The sequence below is a fragment of the Mixophyes fleayi genome, chromosome 3, assembly GCF_038048845.1.
Source record: "Mixophyes fleayi isolate aMixFle1 chromosome 3, aMixFle1.hap1, whole genome shotgun sequence".
NCBI classification, from domain to species: domain Eukaryota; kingdom Metazoa; phylum Chordata; class Amphibia; order Anura; family Limnodynastidae; genus Mixophyes; species Mixophyes fleayi.
The window spans coordinates 334691374-334707413 of record NC_134404.1 but is presented as its reverse complement, the minus strand read 5'-3'; the positions used below and the strand labels follow the sequence as shown (position 1 = coordinate 334707413).

General features: G+C 40.6%; 1 protein-coding gene across 5 annotated transcripts in view; it reads left to right on the top strand.

Moving 5' to 3' along the window:
* Positions 1–11078, top strand: part of SUSD4 (sushi domain containing 4) — a 192383-nt gene extending 181305 nt beyond the window's left edge. For 4 of the 5 annotated variants that reach the window (XM_075204309.1, XM_075204308.1, XM_075204311.1 and 1 more), the window contains 4 exons: positions 3628–3819; positions 5341–5485; positions 7105–7463; positions 10564–11078. In XM_075204309.1, coding sequence (XP_075060410.1) covers positions 3628–3819; positions 5341–5485; positions 7105–7463; positions 10564–10601 — 734 coding nt within the window. In that variant the 3' untranslated portion in view covers positions 10602–11078. The remainder of the gene's footprint in view (positions 1–3627; positions 3820–5340; positions 5486–7104; positions 7464–10563) is intronic. The other variant, XM_075204310.1, reaches the window with a different exon arrangement.
* Positions 11079–16040: the final 4962 nt, after the last annotated feature.

The following is a 16040-nucleotide window of genomic DNA, read 5'->3' as shown; positions in this document are numbered from 1 at the left end:
ATAATCATCAGGTGAGCAGGACAAGGCATAAGATGGTGCTTGCAATCACTTCCCTGGCCTCTCTGCATTCTAGGTGGGTGGGGCTTAAAGAAGCAATTTGCATGATCTTTGCATATCCCCACCCCCCTGCAGGGAAGTAAAGGCCCTTACGGGAAAATAACCTGCCGTCAAGGGAAACTAAAATTAACACAAAATGGAATTGGAAGGGGATTGGGCTACATAGGAGTGTCTGTTACCAGGAGCAAGCGTCCTCAAAAATATTACTTCGCAGGCCAGAAGGTGCCTATTTATCAACCTCCAAAAACTGGAGGTTAAAACTGCAGTTTTCGGGAGGGATTACCGCAGTAATTAGTAACAATGCTATTTATGATTAGAAGACCACGGTTCCAGCTTCATCATCTGCAAATCCAGCCCCCATAGGTGTCTATGGGGACCGTGATCACGCACTATTTAACAAGCTCCATAATTCGGAGTTTGACCCCAACAGCCATTGTAGTCACCACAAGACCTTTGTATCCCTCCTTGGCTGGCTTCATGCTGCTCTCTATCGCAAATTCTGCCTGGCCATCGGAACCTGTAATTAAAGTTGTCGCCATTAGCGGGACTGCTCCTATTGGAGCTGCTGAAGAACGTTAATAAATAGATGCGATACATAATTTCTTATGAATGCGAAATAACTAACATGGGGAAAATACGATGGGTCATAAATCTTCTAAATTTAAGATTACAGGTACAATTTTGGATTGGACAATAAATATGTATGTTTGGACCTAATATATTTAATGGAAATGATTGTTTGACATTAAATATTTCCCTTAACAGTATATATCTACATATGTACAGTATTGTATAGGCTTTGTAAATGTACCATATAGGCAGACGATAATATTACTATCTGCAATGAATAAGCAAAAAACAACATGCAGCGAGATGTAAAATCACTTTGTATGAAACATACAAGATCTTCGGTTTGTTATTGCTGTAGATTTTATACACTACAGTCTCCCTTTAAAAGTATTTTCTTTTTTTATGCTTTTAAAGCAAAGAAGTGATACCAGCTGAGCTGTCGGAAAGGTCAGCGCTCTGCCTTGTATGTAGGACAGCCATTGCTAGCTCTCATAAGGCTACGTAGGCTGACGCTTAAGGGTGATCGAGTCCCGTTCCGCAGTCTTGACAGCTTCAGCTAAAAATAGGAAACTCCGTCCCCCCCCCATCATTCTGTCGCTGCAATGTGGCAAACTGCGAAAACATCCCTTATCTGTGAACTGTGCAGATTCATATTAAATAGAACAGCTGGACTAGAACTGACATTAGCCAAAGTCACCCCATGGGCGAGGAGAGCAGAGGACACTTCTGATTTACACAGTAGCCGTGTGCCGTATTGTGCCTATAGGACATGACCATAGGAGGGAACTTCTGTAACAGAGATTTCGGCAGTGTGTTATATGTGCCGAATGGAGGCAAAGATTGACATCAGAGTAATTATCACACAGAGTCACTGCATGTATTGAATTATTCAGCACCTGTCAGGATAATCCTTACCTCCGAGTGCTGTTAATTAATGTCATATTTTGCCAGTATAACACGCTACCGAAATCTCAGGGATCAGAATTTGACACCTATGTGCCTTATTCTCACCCCCACCCTGTGGTGTCTACAATATTAAGGATTTGTCTGACTAGTGCAATTATACTGTGCTGGTTTCCCTCCCTTACTGCAATTATATGAGCTGAATTCATTAATTGATGGTAAAAATGCCTTTAACACCGGTTAACTAATTCTGCCCATATTATTGCAAATGGAAAATAAATGGGAAAAGCAGACGTAGACTAATATTCCTATAACATTGAGGGATATTTGTTATTAGGAGCCCCTTTGCCACCCCTTAAAATCCCTTATTATCGCAAATTTATCAGCAAGCACGGTGGCTCAGTGGTTAGCACTTCTGCCTCACAGCACTGGGGTTGAGTTCAATTCCCAACCATGGCCTTATCTGTGTGGAGTTTGTATGTTCTCCGCGTGGGTTTGCTCTGGTTTCCTCCCACACTCCAAAAACATACTGGTATGTTAATTAGCTGCTATCAAAGTGTGTGAATTTAGACTGTAAGCTCCAATGGGGCAGGGACTGATGTGAGTGAGTTCTCTGTAGAGCGCTGTGGAATTAGTGGCGCTATATAAATAAATGATGATGATGAGTTAATCAGTTAATAAGTTAGCTTAATCTACTGGCCCGGAGTGGTAAAAGTTAACTTATTGCTTTAGCGATGAGTTAAAGTGCAAATATATATTTTATTTTAAAAGTTAAAAAGGTATTTTTTTTTAAATATTTTGAAAATGCCTTATTCCAGATTTTTTTTTTTAAACTGGTTTTGTTTGGTATAGCAGCGATACAAGTACTGACGCAATACGTGGGCGAAGCAAAAATAAGTTGTTTTTTTGTCCTTTCCTAATTATGACTCGCTGTCTTTATTTTGACTCCTATAAGTACAAGGATATCAATACATTTTGATATTTGACTTGGCAATATAACCTCATGTGCTATACATATTGTACAGTTGTAATAACCTGGGTTGATTAGTTATCAGGTGTTAATGTAGCGTTTAAGATATCTCCATATAACTTTGTTTAGGATTATGAGACCTATTTATATAGAAGTGTGTTTTTGTCCTATAAAGTAGCTTCTCTTATCACCGTTGATCGCAACGATGAGAGACACATTTTCAGATCCTGTTTTGGCGAAGACAATTGCAATGAGAATGTGAAAGGTTTCTAATTCTGTCCGTCCAGCTGACCTAAGCTGCACCTGCGCCAATAACTGAACAGTGAACAGTTACACATACGGCGTTACCAGCTGCCTACAAGCTCCGTAAAGCTCCATAATCTAACTTGACTCCAGTTCACAGTCCCCATAGAAGATTATAGGAACTGCGGTACTGAGTGTTAGTTTGGGTAAAGCAGGCGATATCTTTGTTACCTCTTGCTTTAGCCTATTGTTAATTAGCCCTGATGCTACTATTTGCCTTAATCATGGGGAAATAGTAATTTACAACAGATCAACAAACGGTGGCTTAGTGGTTAGCACTTCTGCCTTACTGCACTGGGGTCATGAGTTCAATTCCCGACCATGGCCTTACCTGTGTGGAGTTTGTATGTTCTCCCCGTGTTTGCGTGGGTTTCCTACGGGTGCTTCGGTTTCCTCCCACACTCCAAAAACATACTGGTAGGTTAATTGGCTGCTAACAAACTGACCCTAGTCAGTGTGTCTGTGTGTGTGTGTTAGGGAATTTAGACTGTAAGTTCCAATGGGGCAGGGACTGATGTGAGTGAGTTCTCTGTACAGCGCTGTGGAATTAGTGGCGCTATATTAATAAATGGTAATAATAATAATAATAATAATAATAAATGGTTTACAAACAGGCCATAATATGTGGCTGAAAGGGGCTTTAGAGAAGATTTGTTTAACACACATGGTTCCTTTTTATGTCGGTGATTCTGAAGTTGGCGTTTAGGCGCAAACAGAAAGACGTTATAGTGGCGACCGGAGACTGTTACTTTGTGTCCAGTTTCTATTACTACATAAAATCAAATTTGTTATTTTTGTTTCTGTTTTTCTGTATTTTCCACCAGTTTGTCCTCTTCCTCCGATGGTGGCGCATGGAGATTACATTTGTCACCCGCAACCCTGTGAGCGTTACATACACGGGACTGTGATTGAATTTTACTGTGACCCCGGGTACATGCTTTCCAATGACTACAAGTACTTCACCTGCCAGTCCGGAGAGTGGTTCCCAACGTCTCCGCTGTACTGTATCAAGACAGGTGAGTCCTTCTGCAGGGAACAGAGACTGTACTATAAAAGGAGGATCATCGACCACATCACATTCTATAACATCTAGTGGGCCGAGAATGCAACTGGCTTTATTATTAACCCTTGTACTGCCAGTGACGTGAGAGATGCGTTCTTGCAATACCGCTTCTAGGTGGCCAAGGACAATAACGGCAGAGCCGCAGATTGCCACCCTCTGACATAAAACACTTTTCACCACCCAAAGTAAAAGTGAGGCGGCCTTACTAATGCTGCCAGTTGAAGCACCCCATGCATTCTGCCACCTGCAGCACGCTCCCACATGCGCCCAGTTCCGTCCTGTCGCTTACATTGTGAAACCCAAGCCACCAATGCCACCTTTTTTGCCAAAGACACTCATCCAGAAGAGACTATTCCATTTTACATACGGGCACCTTTGTGTATCATTTATTTTGTGCTATTTTGTCTGAGTTGATGGTATACATTCTTGTGGTAATTAAGCACTCGCTACAATGCGCTGTTATAGATTTTATGCGTTTTCTATTTGTTACAGATAAATTGTTAGCTTATCTCCAAATAAAGTAGATTTTTTTCATTTACATTTTTAGCATAGTAGATAGCATTGTAGCAAGTTCTAAGTCATTTTTTGAATTCTCTTGAGTTTCTTGAATGTATGGGTTTGTAGGGTTACCATTCTGCACTTGTAACATTCTGCTTTTCATATAGCGGCTTTCCTTGTGACGGTCGCCGATGTTGTGAGAACTATACGTCCATTCTTATTCAGGAAAGTGTAGCCTTTTAAGATTTGTTAGTTTTAACCACCTAATCTAATTTGTGTCACACATTTAAAAATTTTAAGAAAACTGTGAAATTTCGCTCTTAATGAAATACAAGAGACAGTTGAATTTGTCCTAAAATATATATATTTTTACATTTAGGACTCGAGTGTAAGGACAAACATGCTCAGAGCAATAACGTATGGAGTGTTCTGTATCATGCTTTTGAAAATGAACAAAAATGCCACACACATCCGGAAGAGAAACGGTTAAATAATGAGATAAGGCCAGAGTTATGCATTTGGTTCATTGCACTATCCAAAGGGATCGATGGTCCCTATTTTAGCTCAGAATGTTGTGTACGTACCTTTACTACTTCAGGGGCAAACGCAGGATTTGTAGGGGGGGTTTCCACACCACACCGCCAGTGGGCGTGACCAGCATGCATGGGGGCGTGGCTATAATTTTAGACAGTGCTTGGCTGCTCTCCAACTCTTCCTATCCCCATAATATACATGGGCAATGCTGCGTGCACTACTGTTAGGTGCACGCAGCTCTCCCTTTTCAAGCAGAGCCGTGTGAAGCGGGGGCAGGGTCCAGCCACCTCAATTATACAGTGCCTCATGCTTTGAGGGGGTTTCCAGGCACTAGGAAACCCCCCTCGGTTTGCCTATGTACTTATTTGGGGTTATGATGAGGACATATCTCAATGCCATTGTTTGCTATACATTTATCTCTTTCCTTTGTTTGTTTGAGCAGAGAAATCCTGGCCAAACACGCAGGAGACAATGTTGACAACATGGAAGATTGTTGCCTTCACCGCAAGCAGCGTTCTCCTCGTCCTTCTCTTGGTCATTATCGCCAGGAGTTTTCAGACCAAGTTTAAGACGCATTTCCTGCCAAGGTGGGTACAAGTCTTCTTTTTAATGTTTCTACTTGTTACACGGTTTCTATTGTTACATTCCCCAATGGATAAAACGCAGAGCAAGGCAATCCCAGGACAGCGCGGACAAAACTCAATTCTGGTGATATTTCAGTCGTTTAAAGTAAAACATAAACAGTTTGGCCCAAACATTGGCTGCGGCCGCCAAGTCGCCCATACTCAAACTTAATGCTCACAGTTGGAGTATCTTGGAGCAGGTGATGAGCCAACTTAATGTCGTGTCGATTGCTATTATACTCAATTTTATTTCACATTTCTCTACAAGTTGTCTCTTTGCTCACACGCGTTATGTCTCTAGGTGTTCAGATGCGTTGATGTCTTTGTTTGTCATAGAACCACATTGGTGTCTTCGTTTGTTTCCAGAAAAAGAAAGGGAACCTTTATTAGAGCCTGGACATAGGACTTAGATGCTTTTCAGGGGAGACACACAGAAAATACGGAGACCAAGTACACATTAGTCTGCTGTATAGCACAGGCTATTGCTTTAATTTGTTGTGATCTGTTTTTTGTCTCCCCCTGTGCCGTCTGTTTCAATTTCTTGTGCCTTTTTTTTTTTTAAAAGGCAGAAAATAAAAGAAAATCAGAAACACAACAAAACATTAAAAAAAAATAAAAAAGGAAAAACAAAGCAAAAAAAAAAGGCTTGTGTGTCCAGGCCCTAATTATTATTATTTCCCATCAACATTCCTATAATACAGCTGTAAGGATTGTGGGGAACTTTTAGTAAGCCCAATAGGAGACAGGAGCAAGACGGGGGTAGAATTGTCAGGGGGGTAAACATTAAAGAGGCTGCTCTGTCTTGCACCCACAGAAAGTAGACAAAGTATTAGCCAGTTGCCTCTCACACTGCTATTATCACCTTAATTCTGTTTCATACAATCTATAAAGGATTTGCAGACCATTTTCTCAGATAAAGGGCATTTATAAGCCCATCGTAATTCAGTGTATCTGGATATATTCAAAAAGTTTCCTCTGCTCGTTGCAGATAAGCTTTCTATCTAACTTTCTACACAAGTACGGACCGAATCCTGATTTGGCCTACTGTATATACAGACAAGACATCACAATTAAAGTACAGTAAAGTGAAAACTACATTATTTGGGCACATTAAGTGCCCAAATAACAGCAGTAGTTATGGTGGCAGAGATGGTCTGAACAAGATTTTGATGGCCAAAAAGAAATCTTGACAGTTAGTTCACGTCTACTTGTTGACTTTGGGCGACATATTTCTATATGCAACATTTTTGAGCAAAGGAGCAGGCACCCAAGGGACCAAAGCCAGATGGCATTATCATACACAGCCCGAGTAATACCTGCTAAAGGGAATGACGTACCACTGAGAAACAAGGGCTCCTTTTCCCCCATGGGTTCAGCATTAGGGTACCCTGCAGCCACCAGAAACGACTCTAGCTACACACCAGGAAGTGTTGGTGTTATCTGCAATTTGTGCATCTCCAACATTCAATTCTGCCTCAAATGTAAACTAGGGATTCACAGATAGCCAATCGCCGTGTTATGCGAAGTATTTTATATCTTCGAACACTAATCGACTTAACAGTATGTTTCTTCTCCACTTCCAGAAGTCCACAGGACAGCTCTTCAGAGCCGGACTTTGTGGTGGTGGATGGTGTCCTGGTCATGTTACCTTCCTACGATGAAGCCGTCAGCACTAGTGTCAATGTCACCCCTCCTGGCTATTTGTCCTCTGCTGGCCAGAGGGGTCCGATTCAGACCGAAGAGTCCAACCCTCCGGCTTATCCTGGTGACCCCCACCCGGACAGTTTATGCGAGGAGTCAGAGAACTTGGACAGCTTTTTGGATTCTTCTGATCTTCTTCATACTTTACATTCCTCTTCTATGACGCACATGAGAACTCCGGGCGCTCAGAACATGAACAATGAGGCGGCATCTACGAGTCCAAGCATTGACATTGCAGATGGTAATTATCAATAGTGGTTTTCTTGCACTATGGTATTAGTTAATTGAATAAACCATTGCACAGGAACCAGTGTTGGAAAGATATTATGGCCATACTTCAGGAAGACATTTACAAATTCCGTTTTTTATATATGTTCCCTGTTCATAAGAGATTAATGGTTGTGTTGCATTGTTGAACCAGTACATTTTAGATTATTAATTAAAACCCTGAGCCTCCTAACTGTGTTGGCCTCCACCAAGAGGTTTTGAAGGCTGTTCTTAGTGGTGTAGAGGATGAGTATTCTAGTAATCTCGAAGCTGATGTAGATACCTCCATAGCCCTTACTCAGGGGCCCCATGGAACAACGAGTAGCAGAACTATTAGTCAAACTAACATTTTAGAGTTCCCAGAATTATCTAAGAGCCAGTCCCCTGTACAAAGTTTTGCACAAAACATTGGCTGTAACAATAGTCACTCAAGAACATGTCCATATACAACTGTTCTTATTCAACCATGACAGGGGCAAGTGCAGGATTTGTAGAGGGGAGGTTTCCACACCACGCCACCAGTGGACGTGACCAGCATGCATAGGGGCGTGGCTATAATTTTAGACAGGGCTTGGCTGCTCTCCAGCTCTTCCTATCCCCATAATATACATGGGCAATGCTGCATGCACTACTGTTAGGTGCACGCAGCTCTCTCTTTTCGAGCAGAGCCATGTGAAGCGGGGGCAGGGTTCAGCCACCTCAATTGTACAGTGCCCCAGGCTTGGAGGGGGGTTTCCAGGCACTAGGGACCCCCCTTGGTTTGCTTATGTATGATGCCTAATTATAATCCACTTGTTATTGGGCATGTCTGTAAATACAAGTGGTAGATAACCACTATCGACACCTGTATGCAGGCAATTTCCAAGCTCATTGACACAGTAATGCCAGAAGTAATTCATCTGCTCAGCCTGGGGTACGAGTGGCTGAATCTTGTCTTTGTGTGTGGTCAAATTGAACACCTATGTGTTTGGTGGACTCTGACCCTGCTGTCTGGTCTTGCTCCGAGCAGCAGTATCAGCTCCCATCTGGCCAACTTACCAATGGAAAAAACAGAAAGATTGTAGACATCTTAAAGATTATCTACCAAAACCCTGCTGGTCCCCCTGGGATGGAAGGTCTCCATTTATTCTTTTAACTCCATATCGGCATCATTAATCCATACCTATGAAAGGGATAAATCTCTCTAAATAGAGCAACGAAAACACCTCCAAATCCCTATGCAGTCCAAAAGCATTCCTATCCCAGTGTTGAGTCGTGAACATTCTAATGTTTAGTGAACATTCTAATGTTTAGTGAACATTCTAATGTTTAGTGAACATTCTAACGCTTCTCTTGGCTGCGGGTTGGTTCTAGACCTGCTAACTTCTAAGTCACTTACAGACATCACTGCCAAAAAGGAATACAATAGGCCCTTCTTTTGCAGAGGTGTGCTTCTAATGAGGCAACCTGAGGCTGCTGTCTAATGGCAGCAATTTTTTGGAAGTCAGCAAAATAAATGTAATTAATTTTAACCTTGTTTATACCTTGTTGCTAACATTAAAATATTTGTATTTAACAAATGTGCCCAATCTTAGGTTTTATAGGTAGAAACTGAAACAAAAGTGTAATGAGAAGAGAAGTGAGTAGTTTTTTAATCATTAGTAGTTTAGAAACAATAGGAATTTTATCTGATAGTATGATTGTTATTGCAGGCATGTCTGAATTAGTGCAGAGCAATGGCTACTTGTATATTGTGCAACATTCTGATAGATACTGTCTATAAGGATTGTCTGATTTGTATGCAGTTCTCAGATTTGCACAGTGAGCTTATTAGACTCTTGGAAAATTGTTACACTCTATGAGCCTGATTTATTCATGGTCGACAAACCCTAGGGCGATGGGGATTTTCTTCACTTCTCCCCATACATGAAAAGGATTTCTGCCGGAGATTACACTGCTTTCCATTGCATGGGGAAGCCTATTCAACAAGTATCGCGGCAGTACTTGTACCGCAGAAATTCCTATTCGGTTATCTTTGGATGACAGTAACAGAATAATAGCATTTAAACATTCTTTATTCAGTGAATAAAGCTTTTTTTTTTTTAATGAATGGAGGTTTTAAAATATTTTGTATGTTTTTTAATAAATGGAATTTATTTTTCAACATTTGAGCTAATCAATTTTTGATAAATATTTGGTGCAGTTCAGAGAGATGTGTCAGTCCTGATAGCAGAATATGGATGGACATTTGTCCAATGAGACTGCTTAAGTCCTGGTACTCAGAGAACGAAGGTTCCTAGGCGATCAGATGTTCCGTTAGTGGCTATTTAAACTAAAGGGGGAAAGTAGAAAAATGTTAGATCCCTCTGCCCCCTTAATATAATGAAAAGAACACTTTTAATCAGATTTTAGAAAGACTGATATTAGTCAAATGAGAAACCATTTATGTGAATCTGGTGGGGATTGATAGGTGGATAACCGTGGAATAAACTAAAAAAAATATTTTATTAAATGCGTCAGAAATTTGTGCCAGTTATTTTAGTAGACACTAAAGCCGACATTGTTCTCCAAGTAAGTAGCAGTTGTCATAAATGCTAAGAAATCTGTATATAAGAAATATAGAGAGACCCAATCAGAGGAGGATTAAGAAAACACGAAAAGTTAGTGTAAAAGAGACTAACATAATAAAACGTGCTAAATGCCAAATGACAAATCATTCTGTAGATACAATAATGAAAGTAAAAAGGGGAGCAGGAGTAAGCCTGAAAACTGATGCAGATATATGCACTCAAAATACACATGTAATACACATGTAATACACATGTAATACACGTTAATTTTGAAGATGTAGATTTATGCCTACGTTAGGAGCCCAAAATTGTGGCCTATTCTGAATCAGGTCTATAGTTTCCACCGTACACCAGTTTCACTATTGAGTACAGCTAGTTGCTTCTCCATTGTCTTGGTGGAAGTTGGTGTGAAATTAATTTCAGATCTTGTATTTTTAAAAAATTTGATGTCGTTGAATCATTGTGACATAATTACCACCAGAGTTTATTCCTATAGTAATAACCAAATTTATTTTATTTTTGTAGAAATCCCACTGATGGATGAAGAAAGCATTGCATCATAGTGGGTGGGGGGACTCTCCTCAATTACTCTTATTTTCTGTGTATTTCAATTATTTCTAAAATAATACTCCATTTGATCTGCAATAATTCAGGCCAAGAAGAGTAAAAGAAAAATAAGGATATCGGGGAAAACGTTGTTGATTCCAAAGACTGATGGCAGAAGATGGTGATGGAACGCAGGCCCAACGTTACCACACAGACAATTTTCTACTTGCATTTCACCAAGGAACTTATGTAGTAACTGTGATTCAGTCCTTTTATGTTGATCAAGAGGCAATAAGGATCTGTCTAAAGCCAAACGCTCAATTCTTGTAATGGTTTCTACCCTGTAGGTCCATTTACAGTGATGAAGACCTGTATATAGCCCACAGATACCTATAACTACATATGTGCCTTCCCCCTTGCAGATAAACCACCAATTCTCCTGCTGAAGTTGCTGTTGTCACTTTACAAATAAACACTGCAATCTGATGATACAAGGTCCCCACAGCATTGGGACTGTGGTTGGGTGCCTGGCGTCTTTTATTTTTAGTAAAATGCTCCTAGTACTATCTTCAAAAATCCAAGATAGTAAATAGAACCCCTCCATTGAAAACACATGTAAAAGTATTGTCACTGGAGGCTAGCAGGAAGCAGGCGGAGGCTTGGACAACCTGGGGCTCTCCAGGTGTTGAGAAACTACAAGCCCCAGAATGCTTTGCCAGCCGATAGCTGTCAGAGTATGCTGGGATGATTAGTGTCACCCTTCCTGGAGATCCACAGGTTGTCCAGTCCTGCCCTAGTGGATCTTCTACTTATGAGACTACCTGGAACCTTTTCTTTAGGATTGTAAATGACTAGTTGTTATGCATAAATCAATAGTCAGTTTCTGCCACTGATGAGCAAAACAATGGTAAATGTTTACATCTCAGGGTTACATCTACTACTAGTACTAAAATTGGCCATTGGACACTGGGGATACTTTAAATGGGCATTTCAGCTAACAATTTGGGTACGTATATAGGGACCTGAGAGAGGAGAGCACTGCGGACTTGAGAAGCATTAGATAAGTATATATTACAGGTATAGTGTATTATATAACTCTTTATATTTTATTTAAAACACTTTACATTAGATTTTGTTTTGTTTCAGTTGACACGTCAAAAACAAATTACCATTTGATACATAATAACTAGTATGAGTATGGAACCACAGGCCATCTGAGTGTTGTTTAAGTGATTATTACTTTATTTTAGACTAATTAGTTGCCGTTTACAGACATGTTAGCTCCAGACTGGTGTAGATCATCTGCTTAATCCTACTTTTAGGCCTCCGACAAATTTTCCCAACTCCGATCCTTTCTAGTCTCATCTCCGATCCTTTCCAGCCTCAACTCCGATCCTTTCCAGCCTCATCTCCGATCCTTTCCAGTCTCATCTCCGATCCTTTCCAGTCTCATCTCCGATCCTTTCCAGTCCCAACTCCGTTCCTTTCCAGTCCCATCTCCGACCCTTTCCAGTCTCAACTCCTATCCTTTCCAGTCCCATCTCCGATCCTTTCCAGTCCCATCTCCGATCCTTTCCAGTCTCATCTCCGATCCTTTCCAGTCTCATCTCCGATCCTTTCCAGTCTCATCTCCGATCCTTTCCAGCCTCAACTCCGATCCTTTCCAGCCTCATCTCCGATCCTTTCCAGTCTCATCTACGATCCTTTCCAGTCTCAACTCCGTTCCTTTCCAGTCCCATCTCCGACCCTTTCCAGTCTCAACTCCTATCCTTTCCAGGCCCATCTCCGATCCTTTCCAGTCCCATCTCCGATCCTTTCCATTCTTATCTCCGATCCTTTCCAGTCTCATCTCCGATCCTTTCCAGCCTCAACTCCGATCCTTTCCAGCCTCATCTCCGATCCTTTCCAGTCTCATCTACGATCCTTTCCAGTCTCATCTACGATCCTTTCCAGTCTCAACTCCGTTCCTTTCCAGTCCCATCTCCGACCCTTTCCAGTCTCAACTCCTATCCTTTCCAGTCCCATCTCCGATCCTTTCCAGTCCTATCTCCAATCCTTTCCAGTCTCAACTCCGATCCTTTCCAGTCTCAACTCCGATCCTTTCCAGTCCCATCTCCGACCCTTTCCAGTCCCATCTCCGATCCTTTCCAGTCCCATCTCTGATCATGTCCAGTCCCATCTCTGATCCTGTCCAATCCCATCTTCGATCCTGTCCAGTCCCATCTCCGATCCTGTCCAGTCCCATCTCCGATCCTGTCCAGTCCCATCTCCGATCCTTTCCAGTCCCATCTCCGATCCTTTTCAGTCCCATCTCCGATCCTTTCCAGTCCCATCTCCGACCCTTTCCAGTCCCATCTCCGATCCTGTCTAGTCCCATCTCCGATCCTGTCCAGTCCCATCTCCGATCCTGTCCAGTCCCATCTCCGATCCTTTCCAGTCCCATCTCTGATCCTTTTCAGTCTCATCTTCGATCCTTTCTAGTCTCATCTTCAATCCTTTCTAGGAAGTATTAACAGGTCGTGTCTTGTGTATTTCTCTCTGTGGAATAGACAAACAAAACTTTCAATTAGACTTCACAGAAACTAGGTTCCAAAGGTCTCCTGCTGCAACCACAGGAGAAAAACAGTCGACGGGCAAAGTGGGAAACGGTCTACAAATCCGACAGTCAGACAATCTTGTAGTAATGTACAAAATCATGAGACAGGTGGTCAACTGTAGATTGCTTCCGGCAAAGATAAGCAACAGGAGGTAAACAATTTACAGTATAACATGTATTATTATTATTATCTTTTATTTATAAGATACCACAAATGGTCCTCAGCAATTATGGTGAACAGAGTACACATTTATCAGTGTTACACAATGCACAGACAACTATGAATAATAATGCAAGCAGAACTTGGAGCACACACAACAATCGTCACACAAATGGATTTGCGTCTAACTCTGCATGAGGTCCTATATACATTGATATATTCCCTCCGCAGGGAACTGAATGCCTGGAGTTTTATTTTCCTATTCCTCCTGGACCCTTCTCCCGTGTACATGAAAGTAAAATAAAGGATGCATATATATAGTTAAATTCCATTAACAATGTATACAAAATGAAAGCAAATGCACTTCAAGTAAAGTTAGTTACAGCATTGTACAAACTGCTCGTCCCCTTCCTTCTCCTGGGAAGGAAATACTAAGTACTAATTTGGCTCTTGATGCATACTGAAGATAGAACTGAACATTGGTAAAGAATCATCACTTTGTATGCTATTCTCATAGGGGCGGGTTGATTACAATAAGACTAATTATACGGTAGCTGCTGCTTTTGGTAGTAGTGGCCGAGGTAGGCTGAGAAATATAAATGTATGAAATTTATGCGATAGAGAAATCTGATTGGCTAGCTCTACCTTTACATAGGACTGGGAAATAGATCAACTCAGGAATGCGTCAGAGCGTGTTCATTTTTGGATGTGCTTGTCATCTGGACCGCTGGACATATGTTGAGACTCCTGCACCGAAGCTGGTAATTATAGACCTGGGTCTGTACTGATGTTGGTTCCGCATCAACATTGGTTTAACAAGTTAAAAATATTACAATCCTGATATACTAGTACAAAGAAAGAATGACAAGCTGACACAAAGGATGTATAGTAAAGTTATTTTACTTAACTTAAAAATAAGCTTAAATGAGGAACAAATGATTTCCTTGATATCTGCAAGGGGACCATGCTTCAAGCCTGCTACAATTCACGTTCAAGCAGACATCCTATAGTCGGCATGGAGAAGAACTGGCACAATGTTTCATCACTCACTAGAGAGTTCCAAATGAATGTCCCACTATGCCGTCTATTTATAGTCTGTTTAGTCTGTACTGAAATAATGATTCCTCTACTTGAAAACAATGGCAACATTGGACAGTAGATGGCAGTAGTACTCTATCTGGATATCAAATGTGAATTGTATGTATTCTTTAATTATATATGTGATGGATTTATAGTTACTTCTGTTAACAGAACAAAAGGCACTGCTTGACTCTTCCAGTTTATGTATGTTTGTAAATTAAAAAACAGCAAAGATGCAGACATACACTATCCCATACTTGCAGTGGCGAGATATCAATGTACACATATAGGGTCTCATTAAGAGTTGGACGCAAATCCATTTGCGCAGCGTAAAGTAAGAATTTCACTATTGCGCATGCGCACAAAATCCTTATGCTTATAGAGGTGCATCAGACAAGAGACGGCAGTCAAGCATAGGTCTAGTAAAGTAAGTATGAACAATATTGACCCGGACACAGACGCAGATATGCCTGTCAGGCAGCGTATCTATTGTGGGCGCTCTACCCCTGGTGTAAGATACAAACTGATTGGCTGAATGCATCTTTACCCCACCCACTGACTCCTGTAATCCAAAACAATACTGTGGCTGTGATATTATATGAAATGAATGCGGTTTATTTATATTACTTATTTGTTATTTGCATTTTTACCACTGTAGGAAAGAAGATTTTATGTTATTTTAAATGCTAAAGGCGACTTTTGCTTTTATGAGTAACACTATCCATACACTATTCTGTTATGTATATGAAACTTCGTTAGTGTATTATAATATATGCAATTTGGTTACTGCATTCAAATATGCTAATACATTTGACACTAACACTGTCAAACTACAATCTATATACTTTTTTTATTGCAGTTACATATAAATTGGATGGTCCAGTTGTATCTAAGTGAGTAGCCAAGTTACTGATATGATAGGTTAGGACATCCTTGTTTTATTTCATCATTGCTTGTTTATTCTTAATCTTATTTGTTAATAATTTATAGTTTTTTCATTGTTCACTATATTTATTCAACCCTGTTACATTGCATTATTGATCTTTTTATGCTTGGTTAATATTCAGCGCTCCTTGATTTGGTTTATGTTTGTACTTTAATTTAAGGATCCAGTTATCACTTTAGGATCAGCAGATTGGTTTTCCAGAACTGACCATTCTTGATATTATATATATATATATATATATATATATATATATATATATATATATATATATATATATCTATCAGTAGTGTATATGGTGGGAGTGTGACTGTTTTTTTCTTTGTGATATGGTATTTTCAGTTGGTTTTATTGATCAGCCCATTTTTCCTTTCTCTGTTTTCTATTCTTTTCTTCATCCTCTTCTTTCCTTTCTTGCATCTAAAGCTTATCTCACAGGAGCAGCAAGTGTAAATGTGGACGCCATAAATGCACAAGCATTTCAATAAGTTAGCAGCATGGTGGCTAAGTGGTTAGCACTTCTGCCTTACAGCACTGGGGTCTTGAGTTCAATTCCCGACCATGTCCTTATCTGTGAGGAGTTTGTATGTTCTCCCCGTGTTTGTGTGGGTTTCCTCCGGGTGCTCCAGTTTCCTCCCACACTCCAGAAACATACAGGTAGGTTAATTGGCTGCTAT